At 38.0% G+C, this 22,474-nt stretch overlaps 1 protein-coding gene across 1 annotated transcript; it reads left to right on the top strand.

The window, feature by feature from the left end:
- The first annotated feature begins 4,257 nt into the window (after positions 1-4,257).
- Positions 4,258-21,824, top strand: ATP6V1C1 (ATPase, H+ transporting, lysosomal 42kDa, V1 subunit C1). The gene is made up of 12 exons (XM_009866321.1): positions 4,258-4,435; positions 6,102-6,169; positions 7,312-7,397; positions 8,773-8,867; positions 13,872-13,963; positions 15,038-15,136; positions 16,498-16,566; positions 17,959-18,051; positions 18,140-18,233; positions 18,724-18,821; positions 19,943-20,069; positions 21,231-21,824. The coding sequence occupies exons 1-12, from the start codon at positions 4,304-4,306 to the stop codon at positions 21,324-21,326; spliced, it is 1,149 nt and encodes a 382-aa protein (XP_009864623.1). The 5' UTR covers positions 4,258-4,303; the 3' UTR covers positions 21,327-21,824.
- Positions 21,825-22,474: the final 650 nt, after the last annotated feature.

Genomic DNA, 22,474 nt, shown 5'->3' with positions numbered 1-22,474 from the left:
CTGCTGAGCTAAACAGGGGAGGAGAAACAATTGTCCTCTCCTCCTAACCCTGTTGATTTTGAAAAAATGGAGCGCGGAGTGTCTTAGCTGAGATTCTGATTTGACATCACAATATGTTTTACTGTAGTACAGTATGTAGCATGAAAGGCTTTTCTTTGGAAATCCATTTTTCATAATAACATAGACCCTAAGCCGTATAGATTATGGGTAGTAATGCAAAATCCTTTAATAAAATATCAAACTTATTTGGGGCATTAGAGTAGTTAGGGTTCAGAAATGGTACTTTAGAGGAAAGCTCCAAGGGTTGAAATATTTCAAGCATTTTATAGGTGTGTTGTGCTTATTTGACTAGCAGAACATCTTGACAATATATTTCAGTTACTTAAATATTTTTCTAACAGCACATAGAAAACTATTACACTTCAAAGTTGTGTTTCAGGTATGCTTATGAGAAAGTGTCAGGGAGACTCTGTAGGATGCTGCCCAGATTTTGAATCTAAAATGAGAAAATTGTGTCCTAATCTAGTATTAAGCCCTTGCAAATGACAACTTCTGTCCTTTGTGAGTGCTGAACAAGATAAAGATGGGTCAAAGGACTGCTGGTCCTGCAAGGTTAAATATTTTGTTTTGGAGATTACTGATGGTTTGGTCATACAGTGTTAAAATAGTAATGTCATGACCTGTGGAATTGTAAGTATCAAGGTAGCTAGCTTGTTCCTGCAAGTCCTGAACTTTGGTTCAGCATATAGAGAGATTCCTTTATAAACTTTCTCATTTTCCTGTGTCTGTTTTTTCTTTTTGGTTACATAGCAAACACTGAAGTTGGCAAGAAAATGTTTACACATGGCATCTCAGAAGCAGTTTCACTCTTTAATGGGTGGCTTTACCCACATTCAGCAGAACTGGGAAGATAGTTTCTACTCACTTAATATCATGATGTGGTAGAGTACTGAATGGACAGTATTTCGGAAAAAATCTTTGAAAGCATTAGCTTGATTAACGATACTTGTGCTATAGCATGGAATGTTTTTAAATTGATGGATATATTTTTGTAAACAATTCCATTTATGTATGCAGATATCTCTTTATGAACACTTTTTCTCTTAAGAGTATACGCGAGAAAAAAATGAAATAGCAAAAATAGCTAACAGGGGTTAGGTGATACTATGCAATGACAAATTTACTCAATAGTACAGCACAAAAAAGTGCTGGTCATGGAGATACATGGTGTAAACAACAGTTGTTTTGTGCATTCATATTGCTTATTTTAGGTTTTATTTGACTCATTGGTATTGCCCTCTTTATTCTGTGTTGCTGCTCTTTAAATTTCCTGGCTTTCATTTTACAGTGGGCCAGTCTGTTTTGTGTTTTGGTGGTTTTTTTGGCTGACTAGCATTTGTTTGTGGTTTTCTTGCCATTCTGTTGCACTTCTCCTTTCTTCATTTCTTGTTCATTAATCCCCATAGTTGTGATTTCAAATTCCACCTCCTCAAAAAAAACCAACCCCACCCACAAACATACAAACATTTAAAACTCTTCTACTAAGCTTTTTTTAATTGTATGTGTTTGACGCTGCCTTTGCTGAGTAGGTACCTGAAATGGACAATCATCTTGCTTCCTGTGGCTATTGAAAATGGAACAGAGCTTCGGGAAAACCAACCACACAAACAAAAACAGGCAAGGAGGGAAAATAAATCCACTAGCTTAATGATTCCTGGAAGCTACAATTGTTCCACCTATTGCTCTTCACTTTGAGCAGTGGAAAAAGACCCTGGTTATTCAGCTGAACAATCCATTTATGCATTTGATATGAAGGAGTCATGAGGTGCTCTTATTCATTGGGCTTTGAGTATTAAAAAAAGATTTGCTGCAAGTCCATCAGGTGTTGTCCGCTTGGTTGTTTGTGGTGGTCTTGTAGTCATCATATGAAGTCTGAGCAGTTGGCCTTTGAAAAGTAATTTTAAAAGATTGGAAAATTTTACTTACTGAAGACAATTATTCTTTGCAATGCATCCATTAAGGATTTCTTTCCCCCTACCCCTGGGAAAAGATGTTTAGTTTTTTAATGGTAGTTGATGTTCCAAATCTGTGATGCAGGGAATGAGACTGTGTCAGTGTAAACATGTAACTGCTTCCTTAGATGACATAATATCTGGAAACTTTATACATATTCTTTAGGGGCTATTTATGTTTTAGTGGAAAACGTGAGAATGCAATGTTCCATCTGTCTTACTGAATAGGATTCTGGATTTCTATGTTATGACTCTTCTCTCTTTTACCTGGATGTTTGCACACTGCTGCACTCACCACTTAAACTAGTTTATTTGTCCAACATTTATTCCAAAGCCTTTTCTAGAACTTCCTAGCCTAGTCAAATCCAAACAAAAATCAATTTAAAGCTTAAACACTTTGAGTGTGTGTGTTAACAGTAGCGGTGTGTGGGTGAAGTTTACAGTAAACTTGACAGTGTCTTTTATAGGGCTAGAGTTCAGTGAAGTGTAGGAAAACATCATGTGCACTGGATTCATCAGGTTTGGCATGTGTTACGGAAGATAATGCATCCAAGTAGTCTGAGTAAGAGGAAATTTTTTCTTGTTCCAAATCGTTGGTAATTAGTAGACCTCCTGCGGAGACCCGTTATGTGAGATAATCCAGTTGGCGCTTCTCTAACAAAGAAGTGCTGTAACATGGTGATGACTGAAGTTGCTGTAATTTTTCATGATGCCTTCCACTACCAAAATCATCAGTACGGTGTGACGAAGGATTGTTCCAGTGTGCACTTTTGAGCATGGGGGGTCTGTGGTGCCCGAGGGGTCATTGGCATGCATTTCACACCCCCCCACACACTTGCCCACTCCCCAGCACTTAAGGTCACAGCATGATGGGGGGAGGTAGACCCATTTTTTACACCTGGCCTTTTCAGACATAGGAACCTTTTCTCACCCATACTATTTCCAGAAGCAAAGAACTCCTTATCCCTTCTCCTTCCAGCCTCCTTTGGTGACCTGTTAGGGGAGGAGAGTAATGTCAGTGAAGAGAGCACAGATAACTTCTAGATCCTTGACTTTCTGCTGTTGAATAGAATCAGCCGTGTCAGTGCGTGGCCCCAGCACAGGAGAGTGCCCAGAACTGGGCTGCGTCAGGCTAGACAAGCTTGTCTGGAGTGGGACGTGCATGTGGTCTGGTAAATATTCTGATTTCTCAAATAGAAGGCCTTTCTTCAGTTTGTCTCTTAATTTCTACACCTTTCATAACTTGTTGACTCTAGAATAATTATACAGATGAAGGACCTGTGTGTGCTGTTTTGGGCAAGGTTTGCTACTGTGTATTAATTCCTACAAATACAATATTTGATTCTCTCCCAAAAGAACCCACCTTAAGTGTTGTAGTCTGTGCTCATTCTGAAATTTAGGTTAGTCTCCACTCTTTCAAAGCTGCTATGTAAGACATTGGAAATATAAAAATTTGACATGCAGATTCTGTCAAGTTACGCTTTGAGTTTCTTCTTTACTCCCTTATTAAAAATCCAGTAATTCTCAACCAGCTTGTTCTATTTCTTTGACGGGGAACATCTATGCATTTATCTTCTTGAGCTTATTTGCCAAGTAGCTCAACATAATTTGTGTTTAGTACCGACACTCTCATGACTAATGCCAGTATGTGTAACGCTATTGACAGTTTGCAGTGATACCAGATATACAAAGACTAGAAAGTGTCCTCCTTTTTGCTGTATTTTTTTAGCTACCAAGAGAACTTTCTTTGCTTGAAAGAATAAACTATAGTTTATCACATTTAAATGTTTATTAGTCATTTATTCACTTTAAAACACCATCCTGATCTGAAAAGTGATTGGAAAAGCTGTCAGTGTTGAAGTTTGTTGGGTTGGTTTTTTTACCTTATGTGCAGGTACTCAAAACACATTCAGCTGTGAAAATACAGTTTGGGCCCCGTGCTGTTGGATTTATTTTCATTTAGATTTTTTACTTATAATCTTTTGTGGGATTGCAGTTGAAAGATGCTAATGTTGCAAACTCAGCCTATTTCAACTTGCAGGATGAGCAGTTTAAAAAGACTTCCCAAGGTAGGAAAAAATGAATTTGGAACCATGTGATACTCTTGGTAAAATCTCTTACAGTGGCTGGAACTGCACTTTAGTAACATGGAACGAGATGTTTTTCTTCAGGCAAAGCTTTGAATCCCAAACTAATGGCAGATATTCTTTCTTCTCTCTCCGCCTCACTTCCCTTCCTAGCATCTTGTCTGTATCTTCAGAAGCAGAAAGCATCAAGATAAAGACATAAAAATGACCGAGTTTTGGCTGATTTCTGCTCCTGGGGAAAAAACCTGTCAACAGACATGGGAAAAACTACATGCAGCAACTACAAAAAATAATAATCTTTCTACTAATTCAAAGTTCAATATTCCAGACTTGAAGGTATGTGAGCACCATTTCATGTCCTAAGAAGTATGTTTGGTTTGCATCATCTTTGCTTCTTGAGGCTAAAACGGTAGATGGGAAATAACTTGCAGACTTTTTAACGCAAACAGCTGACTTCTCATGATTATGTGTGGATCTAAAAATAACTTGGACAACAGTTAAATTTTTTCTGAAATTCAAAATTAAAAATTCTCCGCTGTGTGAGTTTTAAAGGATCAGCAAGCTGTGTGCTTTCAGCTAATAGAGCAGTTTTTCCAGGGATAGTAGTCTTGACCTCATGCTGCTAGCAGTTAGCTGGAGAAGAAAATTAGAAGAAAAATGGAGACTTGTGATCTGAATATTCAGATGACATGGTTTCCTTTGGTTTTCTGTTGAGATTTTTTTTTTCTTTACTTCTGAATTGTCTGCTGCTTTTCTGGCTGAGATACAGTGAAGAGGCTTGATTTAAAATACCGGGGTTGGTCAAATAGCTGATGCATTTTTCTCTATCCAGAAGTAACATTCCTCTGTTAGATTACTGATTTTCTCCAGCTGAGCATTCCTGTGTGACCTACTGATGTGTTACAGTAAATGAGAAGAAAACTGTTTGAACTTTTAACGTGAGAAGAGAAACAAAATGGGGCAAGCAGTTTCTCTTGGCTAAATACAATTATCAGGGTATGGATAAGTTATGACCCAGTGTATTGATTGGGAAAAGATCTATCCTGACACATGAATGTTTCTTGAACAAGAATTGTGAGCTCAGTTTAACTGAGTGAAAGCTCATCAGAGCATATCAAAATGAAGACAAAAAAGCGGCTCAAGCTGAGGTGGTTGATGCCTTATTCCTCTCTGCTGAGGATCGGACCCGGGGCACTAAGTGCTTCAGTGTGTCTTTTTAAGAGGATCTGCCAGCTGCCATGAGTTTTGCTCACATTTAGGCTGTTGGGAGTTATTTCAAGAGGTATCTTAGCAGGTGTAAGAAGAGGGACTGCAACAAATGTCTGTCTCCTCCCAGGAGATCATTGAACAAGAGTCAGAATGGCTTTTGAATTGTTGAGTGCCTGCAGCATTTAGAAAAGTTATCACTGAAAACTGATGTGACCCGCTAGGGTTATAAATGATCGTTTTTGTTTCTACTCCGCTTCCTAAAAGGGGCAGAAGCTGAGTATACTTTATATATATTGGGAAATGGTCTGATGTCTGTGAAACTGGTAAAACTAAGGAATGAGATCCTTTAGTTAAAACACATTGAAACAGTGACTTAGTCTCCATTGAACAGCAGCCTTACAGCTTAAAAGACTTGTCCTGTGGCTTGTGTGTGACTGGTCAGCATGTGAGCTTCCTTATTCTGCACGTAGCTCAGGTGAAGGTAGGGCATGGAAAGTGATTTTGTTGTGATGTTGCTGAAGTGATTGCACTCCTTTCTGTTTCAAGGCTAACAAGAACAGGAGTCATGTAAAGTTGAGTGTGAGTAGGGTAAGTTAGATCTGATACAGTGGTGCTTTAGGAGTATCTTGAGCAAATGAGAAACAGTACGACTTTGTGAAAGTCTAAAATCTTAGAGTACAGTATTTTATATAGTTCTGTAAAGATGCCTGTTGAGGAGATTTAACTTATATTGTTATTTGGTTTTGTCTTTCTATGTATACAATTGCTAATGAATTTTGATCTTTCCTTCTAGGTTGGCACACTGGATGTTTTGGTTGGTTTGTCAGATGAGCTGGCTAAACTGGATGCATTTGTGGAGGGGTAACAATTTATTTTTACTAGCATGCAAAATATTAGAATAATGATGATATGATGGTTTGCCAAGTCCTAATAATACACAAGCTATTTGGAGTTTTTTTTTTTATTATTCCATAGTGATCCCTTGCAGGCACTCAGTGAGCTAAGGTTTCAGAAAGCTAAGCTGCTGATTTTCCTAATATCTGTACTTGAAAAAAAATATTAAAAAATCTGAACTTTTTATGGAATAATGAGGCATTATACATTGATGAAGGGTAGTTTTCCCTCTAGTAGTGCCATGTGCTGCCAGATCCTGCCTCACTTAAGAACTGAGTCTGACAACTGCAGGAAGTGATGATGAAGTAAAGTTTTAGCAAGTTAGAGTACTGTTTACAGACTTTGAGAAGGTAACCACGTTGTTCCCTAATCCACAGAGATGACTAAACACAAATCCTATTCATTTTGAAGAACTAGTGGTCCTTTGAAAGCAATTTTGAGCAAATGTAACAATTTCACATAACCAGAACTTGTGGAGCCATCATCTGTTTCAAGGGGAGAAGTGCTAAGTAGTTGTTTTTAAATGGAAAAGGAAGCTCTTTGGCATGGTACATGTAGGTAATATTAAATATAGCATTTCTAATGAGGAAGGCAGGTCCTGAGTGTCAGATCTCCTGAGGGCTTAGGACTAGGGTTCTCCATAGTTTTTCAGTTGTCTTTGGTGTTTCTTTGTTATGGTTGCCTCATGTTTAATTTGGATTATTGATGATTTTCTACCTTGATATCTGTTTTTAGAAAGGGATTAGGATTTTGAAAGTGCCACAGACTTCAAAAAAGGTTAGAATATGGTGAGATTACACCTGAAGTCAATCCCTGTAACCTCAAGGTGAGGGAAGTAGCATCACCTTGTTGGAGGCTGATGAGTATCAACACTAGAAAATTATTTAAATGAAGTTCTGACATGTATTTGTGAAGTTGGTTTTAATCAGGGACTGAGCCCAGTTTGTGCTCTTGGAAAGCTGGCATGTAAAGCAATCAGTTCTTCCTTTTTTGATTCAAACTCTTTTGATCCAGTCTCAGGCAATTTCAGATCGGTTTCATAAATGGTATTTCTTAAAACAGCAGTTTTAAAAATTTTTTTTTGCATATCTTTATTTTTCATTTTTCAGTGTTGTAAAGAAAGTGGCCCAGTATATGGCTGATGTTCTAGAAGACAGTAAAGATAAAGTTCAGGAGAATCTTCTGGCTAATGGAGGTAAAGTGTTAACCATGATATGTGTATCCTAACAGTATAGAAGAGAAGGCAGTGATCCTGAAATATACTGAGTTCTGCTTCTCTGTAACATTTGGAAAGCCTACTTTAGACATGGAAGTACTTTATTCTATGAGTTATGTGCCCTGAAACAAATTACAGGATCCAGAATGGCAGGAATTTTGAACTACATGTTAAATATTTGCTTAGAGAGCCTTTTGATTCTTTTGAGCTGTATTCTTTTGAGCTGTATTTTGTCATCACTGGTCTCAATGGAACTTAAGAATTAGTGTTACTGATCACTGTAAGCATTCTTTGTATTAGTCTGACATCTGAATAGGTATGATTTTATGTAAGCTATGCTCAGTTGCTACCAAATTGTGACAGAATATCTTTGTAGAACTAGTGGTCTCACGGAAACATTTGTACGTTTTATTATAGTAAAGAGTTGCACTGGTCTGTAAATCACTATTTTATTTTCAAAGCTATTTCATAAAATTTAACACAGCTTTTATTGATGCAAGAAAGGCTAAATGAGTAGATTAACATGAAGTGCAGTTGTCCTAAATAACACAGTTGTTCTTAGATAGGGGTTTGCAGTAGGCTATCTCATTGATAGATTTACAGGTTTGGGCCTGGCTGGAGGCCAGGAGATCACCAAAGCTGGTCTATCACTCCACCTTCTTAGATTGACAAGGGAGAGGGAAGATATAACGACTGGCCCGTGGGTTAAGATAAAAGCAGTTTAATACAGCAATAGCAAAAAAACGCATGCAGAAGCAAAGCCAAACAAAGATTATTCTCTACTTGCCATCAGCAGGTGATGTCTGGCTCCTTCCCCAGGAACTGGGGCTCCAGTACTCGTAGCGGTTGCTCTGGAGGACAAATGCAATCCCTGAATGCCCCCTCCCAACACACACTTCCCTCTTCCTTCTCGCTTTTACGTGTGAGCTGACGTCCTGTGGTATGGCATAGCCCTCTGGTCAGTTTGGGTCAGCTCTCCTGGCTGTATCCACTCCCAAGATGTTGCCCACCCACAGCCTACTGTTGGGGAAATGTTGGAAAACCACAGCTTCGGTGCTGTGTGAGCACTGCTTAGCAGCAGCCAAAACACTGGGGTGCTATCAACACCCCTCTAGGTGCCACTACCAAAAAAAATTCAAACCACAGCACTGTGAGAGCTGCTGTGGGGAAAATTAACTTCATCTCAGCCCGACTCAATATAATAACTTACAAACTGATCTTTTTTTTTGAAATTTCTTAAGCGACAGGGTGCACAGTCTGTTACAGTACTTTCTGTTACAGCAGTCCTACATGAGATATAATACATCAGTCTTTTTATTATCTGCCTTAACAAACTCCTTCTTTAAAATTTTAGTTGACTTGGTCACCTATATAACAAGGTTCCAGTGGGATATGGCCAAATACCCAATCAAGCAATCCTTGAAGAATATTTCAGAAATCATCGCAAAGGTAAGGTAATTTGTTTTTAAAACTTTCATTCTTGAACTTGAGATATTTATGCACAAAACTTGGTACTCAAAGCTATTTGTCTGTTTTTCCTAGCTTCACGTAGCTTTGCTAACAGTAACAGTGAACCTGGTCGCAGTGTCTGTGTTTAAGCAACCAAAGAAGTGTGTTAGAATGGGGACAGCATTTGGAGAGTGCATCCTGAAGGGCAACGTACTGTTCTTTGCTGTTTTTTGTTTCCTAGTATCGGAGTTAACAGATAAAGAGCCAGCAAATTATGTCACTTGCATTTAAGTTACTGGTATGCCTTTGGTCTGATGTTCTCGAGCTTTGTGGGCTTTTACCAGTGAATCAGGGAATTTATTTACCTTCCGAGAGCTACGGCACTCAGTTGTGAGGGGAAAAATAAGCCTTCGATGTTAGATACAAGGAAAGCTCTTCTGAGTGGTGTTGTGGGTTTTTCCCATCTTTACCTTGGTGAAGTTTTTCATGGTTTGGGGCTTTAATTTCATTTGTACTTGCTGTGAGGAGAGAGTTCTCAGCAGTGACTTACTTTATTAAAACAGTGAAAGAGTTCTCTGTAAGGTACCCTTGCTTTAATATCTTCCCAGATTTTTCTTCTTTTTTTTTTTTTACTTTTCTGTTTTCTGTAATCTACAAACTGATGCTTGGAATATCTGTGTCAATAAAATACATAACCTGGGAAAAAGCAGCAGCTACTCGGAGAGTAGTAGAGAAAGTCTTTGGTGATGGATACGTGGAAACTATAATCAAGGTGGGAATGGGGGTTGGTGTTGGCGGTCATGCTTTGCTGTAACTGCAGATTCTCTAGATGGTAGTTTCTTTCTTAAACTTAAATTTCTTAAATTTTGGTATTTTCTTCGGGGCTATCACTGCATTTGAATTTACTCCACCAATTGCATTTCATAGCTATTCCTGAAAAATGTGCACTGTGGAGTTTTGTTGGAGTGTTTGCAATAGCTACTTTGCAGGTATACATATGAAATTTAAGTTGGGAGAAGAGGAACTTGGTGGGGAAAGAGGGATAGAGAGAACATAAATCAGGGTGAAGTGGTTTCTGCAGGAAGTTTTCAGCGGTCTTTTGTGTCAATTTTGGAATGTACCTGTTACCATAGTATACAGTTTGGTTTTGTAGCAATTAAGTTTGTCAAGAAAGCAGCAAGAACATGAAGGGATATGCCGTATATTGAAATATTGTCAAGAATTCAGCGCATGTTATCCTGCATCCTAGAGCTTGTTAAATAAATCCCGGAATCCTTCAGATTGGAAAAGACCTTTAAGATCATTGAGTCCAACCCTTAAGCTGGCGATGTCAGGTCTACCACTAAAGCACCTCATTACACATCTTTTGAGCGCTTCAGGGATGGTGACCCTGCTACTTCCCTGGGCAGCCTGTACCGATGCTTGACAACCCTTTTGGTGAAGAAATTTTTCCTAATGTCTAATCTAAACCTCCCGTTGCACAACTTGATCCCATTTCTTCTTGTCCAGTTACTTGTTACATGGGAGAAGAGGCTGACACTCACCTCGCTACAGCCTCCTTTTGGGTAGTTGTAGAGAGGAGTAAGGTCTGCCCTGAGCCTCCTTTTCTCAAGGTTGAACAGCCCCAGTACCCTCCACTGCTTCTCCTAAGACTTGTTCTCCAGACCCTTCACCAGCTTTGTTTCCCTTCTAAATCTAATTTCAGACAGTTTATAAAATGTTCTGAATTCTGAGCCACAGGTGTATATTCATAAAGTGGAGAAGAAAGATGACTGAAATTGCCTTTTGTTCTTGTAGAAGTGACACCTAGGAGATAATGTCACAGGGCTTGAAGCAGTTTTGTGCCCAGGCAAAGACAGTCCTGACATAGTTAAAATCATTGCTTTGGCATGTGATTAACATGAAGATATACGAAAATTGATAGAACTACATTAATTAAAATCTATGAACTCAAAGAGCTTGTCAAGTCACGAGATACCACGTTTCCTCCACATGCACTATGGCAGCGCCTTCTGATATCTGCCAAAATGAGAGTAATGGCAACCGCAGTGGAGAATGTCTAAGTTGGGAAAAAATTGTAGCAATGTTGGAAACCTTTAAAATAAAAGGAAATATACTCAAACTATCGAGTTTTTTTAGCTTTTATTGTCAACTCCAGTGTGAGTACTGAAGACTTAGAGGCAAATCAAAGGTTTAATGAGATGGTATCTGTGCCACCTGAGAGCTGTCACTTAATCAAGTCATTCTTTGTATTTGAAATTGAGATTAAAACTGTTGTGCAGGGAGACAGCCTCAATAGCGTTAGTACCTTTGTCAAACATTTTTAGAAATGTGGATATCTGCTAAAATACAACAGCTCATAGTCACAAGGTGTTACTCTGTATTGGATTTGTGTGGCAAGGTTTGGGTGGCAGAGGCCGACAGGGGCAGCTTCTTCAAGAAGCTGCCAGAAACTTCCCGTGTCCAGGAGGGCCAATGGAGTAATGGAATTATGAGGTGAACCTGCTGCTGGCCAAGGCTGAGCCCGTCAGTGACAGTGATAGAACCTCTGTGATAGCATATTTAAGAAGGGGGAAAAAACCCACCTGTGCAGTAGCAGCCAGAGGAGAGGGGTGAGAATATGTGAGAGAAACAACTGTGCAGGCAGCCAGGTCAGTGAAGAAGGAGGGGGAGGAAGTGCTTCAGGTGCTGGAGCAGAGTCCCTTCAGCCTGTGGTGAAGACCATGGTGAGGCAGGCTGTCCCCCTGCAGCCTGTGGAGATTGATGGTGGAGCAGATGTCCACCTGCAGCTCGTGGAGGACCCAATGCTGGAGAAGGTGGATGCCCAAAGGAGGATGTGACCCTGTGATTGGTAATAATTTAAACTAATTTCCCCAAATCTAGTCTGTTTTGCCCATCATGGTAATTGGTGAGTTATCTCCCTGTCCTTTTCTTGACCTCTGAGCCCTCTGTTATTTTTCTTCTCCCATGTCCAGCTGAAGAGGGGAGTAACAGAGCAGCTTTGGTGGGCACCTGGCCTCCAGCCAGAGTCAACCCACCACAGTAAGTGTTTAAATATCTGGACTTTGCTATGTGTAGAAATAGGCCCACTATGTTAGATCAATACTTTTTTCAGCAATGTCATGAGTCTGCGTTTTTTGTTTTGCGATGGCATTTATGAGTTATGCACCAGTTCTACTACCAAAAGGAAATTTATATTGTCACTTCATTTGGCAATTTTACAAAAATATTTTTAAGAGCTTTGCTGTGACGTGGAGGTTGTGGTTCTGTGTTCTTGAATGTGTTCTCTAATGCATTAATAGGAAACAAAGCTCATTCTTGTTTACAGTAAAGTCCAGTCAGTGCAGCAGTAACTTTCATCTAAGCAGTCATTTTTTTAAAAGGCTACTGACTTTAACAAATAAGAGCAATTAACAGTGCTGACAATTAGGAGATAATGAATGGAACTGGTTCTTAAGGGCAGTGTTTGGTGTGAATGTTTTTCGCTTTATTGTCATTAGATAGTGCAAGGTTACACTTACTGAAACTGTTGACCCTTGGAAAAGGTAGAGGGGAAGGTTTTTGGTCTGTGGAAAAGTTTAAATGCACAGAGATACTAGCTTAATGGCTTCTGATTAATTTTTTCCCCAAGTGCTGTCTTCTAGCTAGAAAAAAAACCAAATATGTTAGTGTTATAAAAAGTGAAGGAGGAATAGGCAGCAGTACAATGCCAGACCAATACTGTTCTATGTTCTGTCAGTTAGCCAACAGTGACCAAGTATATTGATTTTAAAATACTTCCCTCTATAGGGTACTGGCTGATAGGAGTATGATTGGATGTTTAAGACCTACTAATGGCTTAATTTTTTGTGTGTTCTTACACTTGCTGCCAAGTTACCTAGCTAGGAGTGAATAATTTTTGTAATTGATCTTATTAAACCTGGAGGATGGATTTGAGGAAGATGACTGACTTGAGCAGCAATGGGAAGCCAAATGTGAGATTCTGAGTCTAAACAGTAAAATAGCTGGGACGTTGATATGGAAGTTTTGAAAGATGATTGAAGGCTGCAGATGACTTGAAACTCTTGATTCAACAAATATATTTGTTGTCTGAAATAAATTGGATTCAAGTCTGAAATACTGTTTATCTGTCTACTCTGGAATTAGCCCTGTGCAACTTCAGACATTTCAAAATAGTGAAGCTTTTACTAAATGAAGTAAAGTAAAATAGATATTTCTTTATAGTTGTAAGCTGCTGCCAGTGTAAACCAGCAGCATAAAAATGACTTTGTGAAGGGAGATGATAATATCATTTATTGTATTTTCCTTTGCAGACACAGAGAAAAAGAACACATAATATAATTGTGATAATATTTAGAACTGAGAATAGCAACGGCCATTTGGAATCAGGCAGATGATGCATTTAGTTGGTATTCTGTCTCTGAGTGACCAAGGCTGTTCATCTCAAGGAAAGGTACAAACTGCAGTAGGCAACAGGGTCTTCTCTTAAGTTGTAGGTTATGCAAAACATTAATGCTTTGGGTTATTTAATTCTCAATTTGCTATTCATAAAACTGTACTGTCATTTTTTCCACTGAAACTCTCATAAGGAAAAAGTATAATGAGAAGTGAGGAACCAGCGGGACAAAATGACACTTAGTGTTCACAAGTGTATTAGCATCATAATAGGAAGGTGAACTTCGAAGGATCTCTCCTGTCAGCTGAGATGGAGGTTGGTAGCTTCAAAGTGTGGGAGTAATGATCAGCTGGATGCAGTAGCATGTCCAGTGGGTACCAGAAGATGGCATGTGACTCTTATTGTTGGCTGGTTTTCCTGGAAAGGAAATCTAACTTGGAGTTTTCTGAGTCTTGAGTGAAGCTTGTTAAGCACTAGAGAAACAAACATTTTAACTGGAGCATTTTTCATTCAGTTCTTGTTTGCAGATCTGAGAGTTATAACTGAGAAGTCATTTAAATAACTATTCTGGTTTTGTAGACACTGTTCCTTTTCTTTTTATCTTTAAGGGAGTAAACCAGATTGACAATGATCTGAAAGCAAGAGCCTCAGCATACAATAATCTGAAAGGGAACCTTCAGAATTTGGAAAGAAAGAATGCGTAAGTTACATTCTTTTTTGCTAATGTAGCACAGGAAAGTTATTGAACCATGAAAACTTAATAACATGTGAACAGGTGTTTGTCAATCTTGAGTAGAAGCTGTCATAAAAGAACATTTATTACCAGCTGACACACTGCCAATAGCTCACTTGCATTTGATAAGCATTTATGAAATACAGAAAAGCACGTACAAATAGTATAAATTGCTGGAGCTTTTGAGAAGCTTGCTGTTAAAGCAGTGTGTACGTGGCTACTTAGGTCTGTGTCTGAACAAGGAAGTCTTTCCCTTCCCCCCAATTTGTGTTATAAGCAGTATCAACGTTAACCACCAGACAGACAGCTATTGTGTACATGCAGAGCATAAATCAGCCAAGAACTGCAGGCTGTCTTGTCCTATACATGTGGTGATTAGCTGAAATATAGTTGAAGTACAGTAGTTCTGTGCAAATATGGTTGATTAATTTGCCCCAACCCTACCGTTACGGTTAGCGGTAAAAGCCTCGTGGCTGATTCAGACCCATGGGTCATACAAATGATAGCCATTTTATGAGTAAGCCTTAAATTCCAACTTAAGCTGTGGTAATTTGTGAGCTAAGCCTCGTTAAATGTGCGCATGCGTGTAGTCTTTTGTGAATATGCTGCTTTAAATTTTTATTGAGGTCCCTTCCAACAACTTAGCATTTTGTGATTCTGTGATTCTTTGTGTAGGTCTGTACTAGGTTAGTTGTAACTCTGAAGCTGCATATACTAGATTTCACAATTGATAGTTTTAATGGCTCTTGTGGTTTTTAAATTACTTTTAAAAAAGAGAGCTTGACTTCTTAAGTGTATGACGTATTTAGAATATGGTGATGACACACAGTACTGGAGCTACTGAAAAAAGCTTTCAGTGACTTTAGAGCATAAGATATAAAATGCATTTAAGGACATTTTGTTTACTCTGCACATAGTGAATGCTTAAGTAAAATACCTTTTTGAAAACGTTGTATTGTAAAGCACTGGAAGCTGTTGTCCAGAAATATTAAATTCTTAAATGTGTATTTACTCTGGCTGTTTGGTTTTTTTTCTCTGCAGGGGAAGCTTGCTAACCAGAAGTCTTGCTGATATTGTAAAGAAAGAGGACTTTGTACTTGATTCAGAGTATTTGGTTACATTATTAGTGATTGTACCGAAGTAAGTTTATTGCTTGTCCTAAGACCAGAATAAAATAAGAAATTTAAATCAAATAATAAATCCCACGGTCTTATAATACTATAAGAAAGGAAGTGTGAATTTGTTTGATTTTTTCCTGGATAAACTAACACAAACTTCTGGATGCTTAGTAGAGGCAAGCGAGCCTGTGCACCTGTATTCCATTTTTTATGGAAACTCATAATAAGAAATGCTGAGCGCTCTTGAATTTCTTTAAGAAACTGGAAATTTGATTTAGGTCTCATCTAGTATTAGCCATGGCTAGTCATGTTGCAGAAGATAAACCTATGAAAATAGTAAGTACTGAGTAAAATATGACTTGTTTTACATTGGAAGGTTTAATGGTTGAATCATCCTGGTTAGGACTGTGATGGCTTTCATCACTTAGTGAGCAAAGTGAACTTGTGTTTGCTCTGCACTTTTCCACCTTGTCAGAATGCTGCTTTTTTACTTATCTAAGTCTCTGCCAATGAAACACTGATTATATCATGTCAAAGGTTTGTTGGGAACAGGTCATTGCTGTCTGAAATATTCAGACAACAAAAATGCCACCTTTTCCCCTGGCCAAGGAAACTGGTGATACAGATGTCCTTAAGACTCTTGTAAAATGAGAAAATGGTGCCAGACTCTCTCTCTGGAGCTAGGAATGAAGAGAGCTTCCTGCTTGTAGAGATAACCGGTAGCCTGGTACCACAGGAAGCTGTAGTCTCTGGCACATGTAGAACTCGGTGGAAGGCAAAACAGTTTTGCAATGGCCTTAGCCGAAAACAGGTGGCTGGTATATCTTGACTGCTGTTTCGCTTGTACTTTTGACTTGGTTTTGGTGTTCAGAAGGTGGAACCTTTTCTCCACCAGCTACAAAAAGGCAGGGCTTCCAAAATTCTTGGTGGTCCTTCAGGTAAGAACAGGACTCTGGGGAACCCATTTGTACTTGTGGAAGAAATGTTCCGTGAGTGGGTGTCAGAAGAGCAGAGTTACCTAAGCAGTTTCTGATAAACCTTGATGGTTAACTCCATTTGACCTTTTCAGGTCCGTACTTAATGATGACTTACTTAATTTCATAGTTCTTTGATTTCAAAAATGGTGTGCTTGTAAACTTATACGAAGACTAAAAATACAATATGCTACTTCTGCTGTCGTTATAGTTTATTTAGCAATAATCTTAAAAACAGCAAGAGGAAGACTGTCCCTAATGTCTTGTGTATTTCTGACAACTTGTGCTTGAGTTGGAAGATGTGATGATTAAATGTTTTTAATATTTTTTAGGGGAAAAACTTGATCTATCAATCCAAGATTGCTTACTATAGTCCTAGAAGTCTAACAGTAACCTGTGTATTCTCTAGGTCAAATTATAATGACTGGGTTAAGCAATATGAAACACTAGCAGAGATGGTTGTACCACGTTCCAGCAAGTAAGTTGTTAAATGCTAAATCTTGTATTTGCGTGTGCTATAGTTTGTAACTGTTCTTTATCTGTAGCAATTCTGAATTTTATAGATTCCTCAAAAATTTGTCAAAATGTCTAGCTTTATCTGATCAGGCCTGATTATGTTGTGGCTGAGGAAAAAAACCCAAAAGATCTCTAACTTTAGGGTTAACAAAGTTATCAAACTCACATGGAAAGAGGAAAAGAATTGAAAAGTTAATCTAGTTTGTGTCAGGCACATTCAACTTTCATGGTAGGGCACGTTGGGGTTTGGCAACAAATACTAGCTGCTGGCCCATAAACTTTATGCCTGTATTCAGAGGACATGAAACAAGTTACATATACTCTTTGAAAGCTACTAAAGAATGAAGAACTGGAAGCGTGGATGGTTTTCTTGTGTGCAAAGAAGTATAACTTGTCTCCTTCAGACTAACTAAGGTGTGTGGTACTGAGGTGGTGCTTGTGTCTGTGGTGGGCAAGACTGAGGCTGGGATTTGATAATACTGTTAAACCACTTTAGTAATCTCGCAACCATGCTGAAAATAAAATCAACGTGTAGGCAAAGCCTTGCAGCACTGTTAATTTTAACTGACGGAGTAAGGTTTTGATCAGGCAGAGCTGATGTTACCAGCTCTATGCCAGTTATGAAATCGGAATTTGCTCTGGCTAACTTCACATCTGAGTTGGATCAACGTAAGCCTAGTGGGAGATCTGCTAATCATTTTCATTTAATAAATGGGAAACTGTGATGTAGAGAGAGCTTAAGAAGAGGTAACTTGTTAGGCTGATGTTTGTACTGAACAGAGCATGTCACTGAGGAACACTCTAAATGTCTCCAAGCTTTTTTTTTTTATTAAGGTAAAGTCTCAAAATAAGCAGTATTGTCTTGAACTGTAAAATAGTAAATCAAGGGGTTGCATTTACAGTCTAAGAAGCACTTCTCTTGCCGCTGTCGTCTTTTTATTTGGTGTCCTTTTCTATTTTAAATCCATTTTCTTTTTCTTTAAAGCATACTTTTAAAAGATTTCTGTTGTCCAAACTTTTCAACATTAAACCTACTTTAGTTCCTTTATCTGTAAAATATTTTTAACCTGAACAAATATCCAGACATATGTGAAGTGTTTATTAGTGCTGAAGTCTCTGAATTTGAAATGGAAACTGCCATCCTTTGTGAAGGGAGCAATAAGAGCAGTTGCTAAAGTTTTGGTTACTTTTTTTGTATAAGGTGAACTGATTTTTGTATAAGGGAACTAATCCTGTGCGATTATTTACATTTATGTTCCTGCCTAGTAGTGATGAGTTACAACCTAAGCTGCTGTAGATCACATCTGTGATGACTCAAACCTTATTAATTCTGACTTTTTTTTTTTCTGTGTAGTGTACTCTTTGAGGATCAAGATAGTTACCTTTGTAATGTCACCTTGTTCAGAAAGGCGGTGGATGACTTCAAGCATAAAGCCAGAGAATATAAGTAAGGCTTATTTTGTGTATGTTCTGCCTCTCATGGTTTGAAGGATCTCTAGATAGCCAGTTTTGATTTTATTCACTTCAAAATGCAGATTTATGGTCCGTGACTTCCAGTATAATGAAGAAGAGATGAAAGCAGATAAAGAGGAAATGAATAGACTGTCAACTGATAAGAAGAAACAGTTTGTAAGTCTGTATAAACTAGTCATTATGGAAACATGAGACATCTAAGGCTTGTCATTGCTACATAACAATTTCATGAACATGTGATTTGGAGGAAGCATCGTAAGGATGATGTGGCGTAGTCAACCTGCTGCCCAGCTGAGCTGCTGGGGCACAATTGGGGTCCCTGTAGCACAGCTACTCCTCACTGCATTGAACTCAGTGCTGATATTGCAGCTGATGATATATGAAATCTGAAAATGGACAAGTGTCTGAATGATACAATCAGATATTAGTAATGTGGCAGCTGAGATCATATACTGAAGAGACAACTGTCAGTTTCTCTTTACTTAATATTAAAATACCCTTGAGACATTATATCCATACTGAACTCTGCCTTCAAGTTGTCTTTATTATCATCGTACAGATACCGAGCATCTGCTCAAACATGCTTGATGGGATCAATCGTTTTCTGAAGTTTGAATAACATTTTTTTTTCTCTTCCATTTCACAGGGGCCTCTGGTTCGGTGGCTGAAAGTTAATTTCAGTGAAGCTTTCATTGCATGGATTCATGTGAAAGCACTACGAGTTTTTGTGGAATCTGTTTTAAGGTAATGAGACATACCTGAGTAGTGCTTTGCTTCCTAGACTGTAAGAACTTACATCTAACTTGGATTTACCAAATTGGGCAGTCTTCCAGGAAGGAGGAAAGAAGTAGTAGGGCAGTAAGAAGAGCTGATGGCAGTAGTTCTTGTTGTGAGTTTTGGAATATTTGGGCTAGATAATTGTGCATATTGTCCCTTGCATAGTCTTTTCCAGCAACGCTTTAAGGAATTGCAGGTACTCTGTAAGTTGCTGCAAGGCACTTCTGCTGATTTTTAGCTTGCTTTATGAGCTGCTTGTAAGAAGAGCTTAAGATCTCTTCTCTTTAAGTGGGGAAATGTGAATACTTCAGAATAAAAAGTATTCAGGGTTTGAGTTGCTTGACATCTTGAAATCTATTTTTTTTCTTTAAAACATCCCTTTCTAAGAATTTTGTAGTCTAAACTTTTCAGAATTTAACTGGTTAACATTTTAACTATAAAATTTCTCTGCTTCTTCCTTCATACCTATTCAGAAGTATAGTTACTAAGTTGATGTAAGAACTACTACCTGTAGTAGTTCTGCAGAAGGAAGAACACGGATTTTATTTTTCTTTTTAAAAAATGGAAATGGAAACATTTCTTGTAGCATTTTTTATAAGTTCTCATAAAGGAAAAAATAAAAAAAAAAGCACATTAACTTGCCTTTTAGCCTGTTTCATAGCTGCTATGGGCTTATTTTGAACACAAACTTGAGTAAGGAAGAAAGCTTGAGTATTGGCAAATGTTTCCATGTTCCTAGCAAGGAGGGTTGAGTAGAGAGTAGGTTCTCCACCTAGTGGCATAAGCAAAGTCTTGCAAGTAAACTAAGTGGAATTTTCATAGCTTAGTCCAAGATTTCAGGTAACTTTGAGAATTGTGCTTCAATACTCAAGGATTAAAAATTATTTTAAAAGCATTTAGACTTCTGGTTTGCTATTTTAAACTTGAAGAGAGAAGTTCAACTTTACTGATGCCTTATGAATTGGAAAGTGAGCTGAATTTCCACTTCAACAATAAGATCCTTCCTCAAACTAAAATAAAATTCTGCTTTGAAAGATAAAAGAAGGTTAATTTCAGCATTTTCATTGTTTTCTGCTTGACTTCCTCAGGTATGGTTTGCCAGTTAACTTCCAGGCAATGCTGCTTCAGCCTAATAAGAAAACAATGAAGAAACTGAGGGAGGTTTTGTATGACTTGTACAAACACCTTGACAGCAGTGCAGCAGCTATCATTGATGTAAGTTTTTACAACTGCTACTCCCCTTCAATATTAGATGTAGTCTGTTTAAAAAACAAAAAAAAATGTTCACTGGCTTTATTAAAAAGCTGCACCTCTCCATATTCTTCATCATTCTGACACAGTACAGAAAAATATTTCTCCTTGCAGAAATACCACTTCTATTTTACATTTGTGCAAAGCAGATGGTATTTAAAGTTGCAACCAATGCATTTGATGAGCTGTCTGGTATAAAAGTCTTGTGTAATTTCTTGTTACTGCAGTCTTTCCTACTACTGATGGAAAGATAGCCTGCATTCATGTTCATATCCTCAAAGAATTCAAACAAAGTCAACATCAGTCTGAAACTAGGCTTAAGGAACTTGAACCTGTTTCATATCTTTTTTGAATCCAGAAGGAATACTTAACTTGTCCACTATCTATAGTAACAGTGGCCTTAACACTGAAACAACTTTTTCATTTGATTGCATTGCTGGTTTGAAGTTAACGTAGTTGTCATTCCCTGCTGAAGGAGGCTGAATTGATGTCACGAGAGAGTCATCCTTTCCATCTGCAGAGGTCTCATTTTCATGTTTGAAACTGATTTACTGGGAGGCCTATTCTATTAATTTGATTTATATGCTTTTCATAGTTAAAAATTAATTAAAATAGACAACACAATGAGTTTACCTGAATTTTAAAAGGTTTAAAATAGTCTTTCTTAATGTTCTGTTTAATGTAATGTTTTTCCAAAGTATTTCCAAGCCTTTTGGAGGAATAATGTGAAAATTAAAAGATGCTGAACTTCATGTAACTTCCTCGATCATTCAGCACCCTGTAACATTGTTTTCATAAACTGCTCCTGCTTAGAAATAGTAAAACATAATTGCAGTCCTTTTGCTTCCATTTGGTGGCAGTGTGTTTACAATAGCAACAGATGTGAATTACTGATACGAAACTACTTAGATTTTGAAAAAGCACTTGTCTTTCAGTTTGAAAAAGACTGTTACTCATTTGTCAAAGTCTTAACTTTCTGTTGCTTAAACAGTCACTTGAATGTGCACAATTAAGCTTTAAGTCTTGCCTGGCTTGTTTGTTTTTAAAACACGGGAATATTTCATCTGCTTCAGAATAGGAGTCTGAATTGTAAGAGTGTAACCAGTTTCAAAACTTTACTTGCAGGCAACTATGGATATTCCAGGCTTAAACCTCAGTCAGCAGGAGTACTACCCATATGTGTACTACAAGATCGATTGTAATTTGCTGGAATTCAAGTAAAAGTTCCCTAACATGACAATCTTCTCAATGTTGAAATAAACAGAAGTGAGGCTGAAATAATATGTTTAACACTCTACTAATCATATGCTTGCTTCTTATGTTAGGTGAAAGTGGTCCATCTCTAGACATTTTCTTTTTAAAGAACAGTGTAGGTAATCTGCTTTTAATCAATTATGTCTGTAAATGTATATTGAGAGAATTGAAGTATTTATAAACAGAGTGATTTATTTAAGGAAAAACTCATTCCTCTTTCATATGGTGGTCTGTGTTAATTCCATTTACCATTGTTTATAAAAGAAAAACTTGTTTACAGAAGAATAGTGTAAATGTTCATGGCCATTTTGTTCATTTGGTTTAGTAGATACAATTGTGTTAACATTGTTGAACTGTGATGTAAAGTATGTAAAATTGGTATGAAATCGTGCTTTCTGAATGGTTTAAAATTACTGAAGCACTGTAAACACAGGAAAAAATAAAACGTACCTGTGCAAATGTGTCGCTTCTTGTGCCATATATAACTGTAGATACTGTGTCTAAATTCAAGCGATGTATTAAGTCTTAAAACCCATGCTCCGTCCTGCGTGTGGTGGTACAGAAATGCAACTGACTTTAAGGCAAATACTTCTAAGAGTGCAGATATTTCTTTTTCTTTATGCAGAAATTCCCAGGCCTGCTGTTTGACCACCAAACCTATGTTTTTCATGTTTCTATCTTCGTGACTAAGGAAAAGATACGAGACAGTTATTGGAAAGATGGGAGTAACGTGAGATGCTAACAAGCTAGGCTGATCTGGGATTTTTTGATAATTCTTTGTTCTTTTCGATCAGCTGAAACTTGGGACTACTTTATGGCTTTAAATACTGCACTGTTAGATGCTTGCTTCCCCCCCTCCCTTCCCTCCTCCCTGGCAGTATCCTTTCTACTATGCAGGGAATATGACAGTTTCCTTTTAATGTATATTGAGAGGGGCTGCTTATTCCAGCCAAAACCAGGACAGAAGTCTATGAAATATATTTGCTGTGTAAAATTATATTTGCTTTTCTTACTATTTTTGTAGGTAAAAGGGGAGTGAGATCAGGTTGTTACAGTGTGTGAGCCAGTGGAGGGAGTTTTCTCCTTTGTCACCCAGTTCCACCCCTTCCACTGGC

The sequence above is a fragment of the Apaloderma vittatum genome, unplaced genomic scaffold (genome assembly GCF_000703405.1).
Source record: "Apaloderma vittatum isolate BGI_N311 unplaced genomic scaffold, ASM70340v1 scaffold20683, whole genome shotgun sequence".
In the NCBI taxonomy this organism is placed as follows: Eukaryota; Metazoa; Chordata; class Aves; order Trogoniformes; family Trogonidae; genus Apaloderma; species Apaloderma vittatum.
The sequence above is the reverse complement of the archived record's forward strand: the minus strand, read 5'-3'. Positions and strand labels throughout refer to the sequence as shown.

Coding starts and splice junctions, on each gene's coding strand:
- ATP6V1C1 (XM_009866321.1), top strand. CDS start 4,304: ATGACCGAGTTTTGGCTGATTTCTGCTCCTGGGGAAAAAACCTGTCAA. Junction 8,868..13,871: donor TTTCAGAAATCATCGCAAAG/GTAAGGTAATTT, acceptor TTTATCTTTAAG/GGAGTAAACCAGATTGACAA. Junction 18,822..19,942: donor TTTGTGGAATCTGTTTTAAG/GTAATGAGACAT, acceptor TGACTTCCTCAG/GTATGGTTTGCCAGTTAACT.